Here is an 8957-nt window from a genome sequence, read left to right on the forward strand (position 1 = left end):
TGGACTGGCCAGGTTGTTCTGGCCTATTGTCAGCCCTGTGCCCTCCCCCTCCCATCAAAGCAATCATTAATCGGGGCATGAAAAGTTCTTGACTGACTTCCTCTGTATAACAAGAGACAAGAGACAACTGACGCCCAGGAAGAAGCCAACCTATTAAATAGGTACTTTGCGTCGGTCTTTCATCAGTCCCATGGGACGCCCATGCCCGCTACAGGGCCGGGAAGTCCGGGTGAGGGTGATCCCCTGCCCTCCATTAATGCTGACTTTGTGAAGGAACATCTTGAGAAGCTGGATACCTTCAAGTCAGCCGGCCCTGACAATCTTCACCCCAGGGTACTCAAGGAGCTGGCGAGCATCATAGCCCAGCCCCTAGGCGAGCATCATACCCCAGCCTCTAGCACGGATCTTTGAAAACTCTTGGCACTCTGGTGTAGTGCCCAAAGACTGGAAGAAGGCCAATGTGGTGCCTATCTTCAAAAAAGGGAGGAAAGTGGATCCAGCTAACTATAGGCCCATCAGCCTGACTTCTATCCCAGGGAAGATCTTAGAAAAGTTTATTAAAGAGGCCATCCTTAATGGACTGGCCGACGCCAACATCTTAAGGGATAGCCAGCACGGGTTTGTTGCGGGTAGGTCTTGCTTGACCAATCTCATTTCCTTCTACGACCAGGTGACCTATCACCTGGACAAGGGAGAAGAGATTGATGTCATATATCTTGACTTCAAAAAAGCCTTCGATCTGGTGTCCCATGATCGCCTCTTGGAGAAACTGGCCAATTGTCGCCTTGGGTCCTCCACGATCCACTGGCTGGAAAATTGGCTCCGGGGTCGGACCCAGAGGGTAGTAATCGATGGAAGTCACTCATCGTGGTGTCCTGTGACCAGTGGGGTCCCCCAAGGCTCTGTCCTTGGACCCATACTGTTCAACATCTTCATTAATGATGTGGACACTGGAGTCAGAAGCGATCAGAACTGGCCAAGTTCGCCGATGACACCAAACTTTGGGGCAAAGCATCCACACCAGAAGACAGGCAGGTTATCCAGGCTGACCTGGACAGGCTCAGCAAGTGGGCGGACGAGAATCTGATGGTGTTCAACGCCGATAAATGCAAGGTTCTCCACCTTGGGAAAAAAAACCCGCAGCATCCTTATAGGCTCGGCAGTGCTATGTTGGCTAGCACTATGGAAGAAAGAGACTTAGGGGTCATCATTGACCACAAGATGAACATGAGCCTGCAATGCGATGCGGCGGCTAGTAAAGCGACCAAAACGCTGGCTTGCATCCATAGATGCTTCTCAAGCAAATCCCGGGACGTCATTCTCCCCCTGTACTCGGCCTTAGTGAGGCCGCAGCTGGAGTACTGCGTCCAGTTTTGGGCTCCACAATTCAAAAAGGATGTGGAGAAGCTTGAGAGAGTCCAGAGAAGAGCCACGCGCATAATCAGAGCTCAGGGAAGCAGACCCTACGATGACAGGTTGAGAGCCCTGGGGCTCTTTAGCCTGAAAAAGCGCAGGCTCAGGGGTGATCTGATGGCCACCTACAAGTTTATCAGGGGTGACCACCAGCATCTGGGGGAATGTTTGTTCACAAGAGCGCCCCAAGGGATGACGAGGTCGAATGGTCACAAGCTACTTCAAGATCGTTTCAGGCTGGACATAAGGAAGAATTTCTTTACTGTCCGAGCCCCCAAGGTCTGGAACAGCCTGCCACCGGAGGTGGTTCAAGCGCCTTCATTGAACACCTTCAGGATGAAACTGGATGCTTATCTTGCTGGGATCCTATGATCCCAGCTGACTTCCTGCCCTTTGGGCGGGGGGCTGGACTCGATGACCTTCCGAGGTCCCTTCCAGCCCTGATGTCTATGAAATCTATGAAACAACACTTTGGCCTTTCTTGGCTCAGAAAAAGCATTGGCATCTTGGGTGAGAGCTGTTTTGGGGGTCGCTCCCTTAGTCCAGCTAAAGCAGCAAGTGATGGACTGGTATATGCATGTCTTGTCTGGCTGTCTTTTTACCCATACATATATTGGATTTGTATAGATCTAGGAGGTCAAGTCAACTTCTGGGGCTAAATCCAACCCATCTGTCATTCACCTGTTGCTTGAAGATCCACATCATGGTGTGTTCATTAAAACTCACTTGCATCTAGTTACACCTGCCTTCTTATAGCCCTTTGGGCAATAGCTGTGAATATTTGAGATGCCATCTTTTGTAATCTAGAGGCAGTGTACACGGTATTGATGCATATAAAGGGATTTAAAGGAATTACTCAGAAATCTGAATGCATCGATCTTCTGGGCATCTTCTAAGCATTGATTTCTCTTTTCATCGAGGTGCTATTTCTGGTGTTTGCTTTGGTAGTGAGAAGGGAGCATACCATGGCATAGCACTGCAGCCCGCCAAACAGCTTCTTTGTTAGGATTCCAGCGTGTAGGCAGCAGTTCAAGGTGTCCTCACACTGGATTCCTTTCATACTTCTGGTAGGAAACTGATTCATGTTGTACAAATGTTATTGTTTGTGCAGCTTGTGTAATCGCTGCCGGCTCATAGCTGGTGTGCCACCTACCCTACTTTACCCAGCCGGAACGAGGGGGAAGTGACCTTATTTTTAGCCTCAGCCTTGGGAGGAACATCAAGTCAAGCCCTTTTAAACGCACTATAAGTTAATGCAACACGGCACCCGCCCTTCATTTTTGGGGCTTTAGTTGCAGTAATATCTAGGGAGTGTGGTCATAGATGAGGACCCCTGTTGTTCTAGGTGTTGTATGGATCACAGAGCAAAACGGCAGTCCCTGTGCAGAGGAGCTTTTATTTGAAGTACAGGGCCACGGTGGGGGTCAGGGGTTACCACTGAGAGATGAGGAGTACAAGAGAACGCTTAGGTGAAGCCCACCTATGACTGGCCAGTGTAGACGGGGCCAGATTGGGGTGAAACCAGAGGTGGCTGAAGCCCTTGCAGAAAGCAACATAATCAGATTTGGGAATCTGCCTGTGAACAACCTGTTTGCTGGCACTGATGGGTTTGCCAGTGGCTCACTTCATTGGGACTGACACGGGCCCAGCCCAGAGACTATTTTGCAAGCTGTCAAATATTTTCTTTTGGTGGTAGTTGTTCAAGCTATGTGATTGGTCTCCCAAATCACATGACTTTGGCTGTCACCTTCTGATTGGATGACTCTTCATAGGATCACATGCTTCCCTTATCATGGTATGTGAGCAAAGCTTCCCTTATCTTAATGTTGGTAAACAGGGACTGGAACAGAGTTGCTGGTTTTATGTGCGCCTGTCTCTCAGGTTGGGTGACTTTCAACAGACTTAGTCATTGTTGAGTATTAACCTGTGCAGTACAGATTTTGTAAGTCTCTCCAACTTGTCACACTGTCTGGACACACGCAGGTGCCATACACTGCTCCTTCCTGTAGCTTCTGGGTGCTTATTAAATAGGGGCCAGGTGTGTAAGTACAGTCCTACAATGGCTAAAATCTGCACTGCAGATGGAGCTTTGCAGGGATTTGCAATAGGAGGCAGGGTATGACCCTATTAGCCATGGCTGCTGCTGCATGGGAGCAAAGGATTACAGGGTCATTGTGGATTGTATGTTTCATCTCCATCCCCAGGTCAGGGTGGTTGGGGAACCTGTGAAACTAACTAGATTTATATCTAGTAGGATTTAAAACCTGAGCTGGAGTATTATCTGCTGCTACAGTGGCAAGGAGTAGAGGGGAGCAAGAAGTCACTCGCTGCTCTTTGTGAACAAGATACTCCTCCAGCCTGGGATTATTAACCTGTGAGTGTTAGGCAAAAAGTTATGGGCTAATTAAATCTGCCTGATGTTGGGACTGTTCCTGGGACTCATCTGATGTTCACCTGGGATTGTGCCAAGGTAAAAGGCTGCCCAACCCCAATCCTAGATTTAGGACAGCTCCTTGTGGGGGCAGATCTCTGCCTGTTTTCATAGAAACCTGGGAGCAGGGATTGTTCCAAAGCAGTGACCCAAGAAGTGACGCAGGGGAGTTGAGTGGCTCTAAGCTTTAGGTGTAATAAAGTCTGGAAGGCTATTGGCTGCTGGGGGCAGATTGCACAGCATGCCTGATATTGAAAGCACCTCACTCTATTTTTTTTTTCCTCTCTCTCTCTCTCTCTCTCACTCTATCTCCAGGCTGCATCAAGTCCTAGCTGGTCTTGGAACCTTTAGCCAAAGTCCCCTAGGATAAGCCCTGTTTTTTTGTCATTGATAAATAACTCATTGTTGCTTTGATGAACGGGTTCCCTCTCGGGGATTCTGGCCTATGATCTGCTCTTTTAGATTAGTGTGGCACTTTCCAGGACCCAGGTCAATGCTTATGGCAACAAAAGTTATGCAGCACACTTGAAACTCAAACTTTCATTTCTTTATCTGTTCAGGGAAGCTGCTTGGCGATGATCCAGAGGTCCTGATTCCTCAGCAGTGTTGGTGATGGAGCTGAAGGTCTGGGTGGATGGCATCCAGAGAGTGGTGTGTGGTGTCTCTGATCAGACCACATGCCAGGAGGTGGTCATTGCTCTGGCACGTGCAATTGGTGAGTACTGGTCCTAAAACCAAGTCATCAGCTATGTCGGTTTTCATTACCATCCCATTGGTTTTCATTACCACCTGGACAGCACCTGCCATTTTGAGATGGGGCTTCTCCATATTTTACCATTTTCTGTGTCGTGTTGATTATGATCACCACTAGCTCAGGAGTAGCAGTGGGGACTGAATGAAACCTTCCTGCTCATTTTGTTTCTATGGTGTAGTATTTTGCCAGATGTTCAACTATGACTCATTGGCTCATGCCCATAGCACCAGGATTTTCCTGAGGGTCTCTTACTTGTGACTGTTTAGCTTCCTTTATCAAGTGAGACTGGGTGCGGTCAGGCTGGTGTGGCCATAGCCCTCGTCCCATACTGAGACACATTCACACATTAACTTGCCCAAAGGATCCCAAAGTGAGTGGCTGAGATGCGACCAAACCCCTGCACTCACACTCTGGGGTCCTTGCTTTCACCTGTAGCTGGACTGCTTCCTGGTGATTTAGTTTTAGAGCTTTGTTAGGGTATGGATTCACAAACAACTGACTGCAGGTAAAAGGGCAGAACTCTATGGCTTGTGAGCTGCTTTGTGGTAACTCTCCACATGCACGCTCTAACCCTGAGGTAAGTGGAAGCAGAAGCATAGCCAGCTCCTTCTGCACCCTGAGTAAAGTTGCATCTTGGGCTACCTGCACACTGGCAATGGTGCTACATGGGTCTAGTCTGCTGTGGCTGAAGCATGGACTCCCTGTGCACCAACTGCAGCAGCCCTGTAACATGGGTTCCCTAGGGGTAGCCAGTCTGACTCCCCCCTCTAAATCGGCACTTGGAGCTAGTCCCCTGCTCACCCATCCCTGAAGGCACTGGACCCAGATAGCTTAATCTTCAGTGAAAGAGAGGTAAATTACTGCTGTTCAGTTTACACTTGCTTCAGGGGAAGATTAAGAACATGGGAAGTTATCATGAAACAACTGGCGCAGAAGTAAAGCTCCATCTTCCCTTTTATCCCATGGTAAATTGTTTGTATGTCCACGCCCTCAGAGTTTTAATCCAGAAGGCTTGGCCCAGGTTAGTTCTTCATTGATGACAGGTTTGAAAACTTTCAACCTTTAAAAATCAAAATAGCCCCAAGAGTTCCAACCCCACTCTCCTTCCCCCAAATCAAAACATCCTTCAAATCTCTGCAGAAGAATTTTATTTTTCTTTCCAGTCTGTGGTGTAATCCCTGGTCGAGGAAAGAGCCCTCCTAGCATTGCAGGCCTCTTTGCCACAGGGGCTGGCACAGCTAAACTCTCTGGCTTTGATGTATAAACAATGTGATGCAAACAGTCATCAGTAGGGATCACAAGTGTTTCTAATTGCACTGGTACAGCTGTGGCTTCCACTGAGGAAGAGAACCCCAGGTAGCATGGGAACTGGGTGAAATGATTCCACTTCCTCAGTTTTCATAGGAGGTGTACAGAGGTCTCCCTGTCAGCAGTGGCTGCAAGCAAGGAGATGGTGAGGTTTGGTCCTTAGCTAAATCTCCCCATGAGGAAAATTGCCTTCAGTCCTAAGAGAGAAGAGACCTTCTTGAGCCAGCACCTGGCCAAGTGCTGCAAGGACCATCCTGTGGTGTGTGTGCACAGCAGAGAAGGAGAACAAACAGGGTATAAGCAGTGGTCTTTCTCTTTCACTCCCAAATGCTTCACTAGATACAGATATTGCTCCTCCTGCTGGCACAGGGCTATACTTCCTTGGGAACTCCTGCTTCCCTAACCAGATACTTCAGTATAGCTCCATAAGAGAATTTGTTGCTGAAGAGGTTGGTGGGAACAAGAGTTTGGGGAGAGAATTGTGTCAGTTATGTTGGTCATTGGCATCAGACAGTGACCCAGACATGCCCCCTAAAACGTGGTCCTAATTTCTTTTGAACTGGGCTCTGATTCAGCAAAGCATTTAAAGACATGTTTATGTCCTGTCATTTTTAGTGGGACTTTCAGAGTGGGTTTAAGTGAAGTACGTGTTTCAGTGCTTTGCTGAATCAGTCTGTTGAAGCTGAGCACATGGGGAAGAATGGAGAGTGTCCCCCAGCCCTGGAAAGTCAGCCTTGGATCCTGGGCACAAGCTGGATTCTCACCGCTGGCACAGACTCACCCATAATAAAGAGTCTGCAGGGTGAAGAGGGCTCTGCAACTTTACAGTCAGTTCTGGCTCCACACGGGTGCGACTGACTGCAATAAAGAGATCAGATCAGTGTGAGGCCTGAAGGAGGAGAAGCCCCCAGTTTTTTTCCTCTTTCCTGTGCCCGCTGTACAAGGCCAACAGGAACAAGCGGCCAGAGGCATTTGGATGGGGAAGGGTTTCCCCCTCACTAATGTTAGCCAAGCTGACTCTGCATGTGCCCAGGGACCCGGTCTGTGGGGTGGAATTGGAATCTAGGCACAACCAGCAGGGTTGTACCTGGAGATAGACTTGGACACTGTGAGGAGGCCCCGAGGCACCTGGATCATGAAGCACTGGCAAGCTTTGTAGTCCTTAATCTCTATGTTGTTTTGAAGCGAGATCCTTCTCATCAGACTAATAGGCCTTCACCATCCCTTCCCTTGTGGGATCAAAAAGTGCAGTGCTCACAGATTCTTTCTGTTTTTCTCTCTAGTAAATTAATTTTTCCAGAAGCCCTGGGAGATGAGCAGGACTGCTCTTTGCATTTTGTTCTTTTCCTTCAAGTGTTACAAAGGGGTCAGGTCTGGCTGTGGGGTAAGCAGAGCTGGGAAGCCAGCAGGTGAGAACTCACTTCTCCGGTCCACTGGTAAAGCTTTAGGAAAGCTCTGCTCTGGATGTTGCCCCCTCTTCACCTCCCTATGGGCAGTAGCTTATGACATATGCTGAGGGGAAAGCATGCTGGGCATTGTCATCCTGGGCAGCTGCAATCTTGAAGTTAATGGAGCTGTATCCTTTTGGCACCAGCAGGGAGTCAGGGAAGCATTTGCTTCTCTCTGGAAGCCTGTGGGCCCATATGCCTGCCAAGTGGAAGGGCTTTTCATTGTGAGCAAAAGCTCTGCCAGCGAGAGTCCTATCTTTAATTTGCTTGTGAAAAGGCCCAGGCTGCATCCTTGCAATAATCCGGTTTGACCCTAGCCCTGCCAGCTTAGGTCTGGTCCACATTCGAGAGCTTTGCCTCTATAGCTATGTTGGCAGCCAGCCTGCTCCCCCACCTCTGCTCTGTCACTCTGGATGCAGCCTTGTGGACAGATGAGGGTTCTGCCAGTTTTTAGCATCTGTCACTGTAGGGGTTGACAAGGCAAAGCCAGCAAGTGGAATAACACCTTCTGCTGCTGTGTGCAGCATCTCCACTAGGATGCTCTGCTACCATGGCTGCAGCCCTATAATCAAAGCAAGCCCTGAGGAATCAATTTGTGCACACTGGACTTCTGTCCCAAGAAGCAAAAAGTCAAGTGGTCCTCCTGGGCCTGCAAGCCTGTTGAGCCAGTACAGGTAAGGCACCCACCAGCTTCTGTAGCCAGGACCACATAAAGGATTGATGTGGCCAGCATCACGTCCATCTGCTTTTTGATGCCCCAGCCTGGAAGTTCCACTTACAACAAGGTCAGTTGGCAGTGGCCTCTGGCATTTGTGTCCAAAGCAGGGCTTGAACTCGCACATCTGGAGCCATAGCAAGATGCCTTCAATACTCTGCCACTGTGCTTTTAAAAAGACACTTCATTTAAATCCCTGTTTGAATGGCAGCTCTGCAGACCCTCTTATGGAGGTAACTATAAATGCTATGTGCCTGGAGAAGCTCAGGGAAGTGCTCAGATGTCTGTACCTTGGCTCTCACATACTTCAGCGCCCCCTCCATTATGGTCACAACACCACCGCCTTCACAAGCATCTGCTCGCCTGTTTCCCTATGGCATTACCTAGCTTTATGCCACATCCACCTGCTGATTCACTAGGACTTTCCTGTTGATGGCAGTGTCAGCTTTGGGTTCAGTCCAGGTTCTTCTATTTGAATTACAATGTTTATTCGCCCACAAAGGCTGTAGAATTTCCCAGGGAAGAATGTAGCTGATTTGGCAATGTCTGCCCAAGGTTACAGCAGCCATGCTGCTCCGGGTGATGTAAAAGGGATGGGATGGTGCCTGCCACCCCACAAGGCTTTGTTTAGACTGGCTGAGAGTGTCTTGGGACTGCATTTAATCTTCCTTTTATTTTCTTTCTGGGTGTCATCTAATTAGCCTATTCCCTTTGATTCTTTCCCCTATCAAAAAGGTCAGAAAATTCAAGTGCATTTAACTTTACACTTTCTTTATGGCTTGTTAGGGCAGGGTGGCACCGTAGAGACAAACTGGTTCAGAGAGGCATCAGCTTTTATAGGAAGCGACCTTTTTGTCAGCTCTCTCTCTCTGACTCCCTTTCCCTGAA

General features: G+C 48.7%; 1 protein-coding gene across 9 annotated transcripts in view; it reads left to right on the top strand.

The window, feature by feature from the left end:
* RASSF7 (Ras association domain family member 7) overlaps nucleotides 1–8957 on the top strand; it is an 84306-nt gene that overhangs the window by 55852 nt on the left and 19497 nt on the right. For 7 of the 9 annotated variants that reach the window (XM_025198564.1, XM_014517758.2, XM_025198565.1 and 4 more), the window contains one exon: nucleotides 4405–4559. In XM_025198564.1, coding sequence (XP_025054349.1) covers nucleotides 4457–4559 — 103 coding nt within the window. In that variant the 5' untranslated portion in view covers nucleotides 4405–4456. Of the gene's footprint in view, nucleotides 1–29; nucleotides 162–3185; nucleotides 3209–4404; nucleotides 4560–8957 lie in introns of those variants that run through there. The other 2 variants (XM_025198560.1, XM_025198562.1) reach the window with 2 other exon arrangements.

This window comes from Alligator sinensis, unplaced genomic scaffold, assembly GCF_000455745.1.
Source record: "Alligator sinensis unplaced genomic scaffold, ASM45574v1 scaffold907_1, whole genome shotgun sequence".
In the NCBI taxonomy this organism is placed as follows: domain Eukaryota; kingdom Metazoa; phylum Chordata; order Crocodylia; family Alligatoridae; genus Alligator; species Alligator sinensis.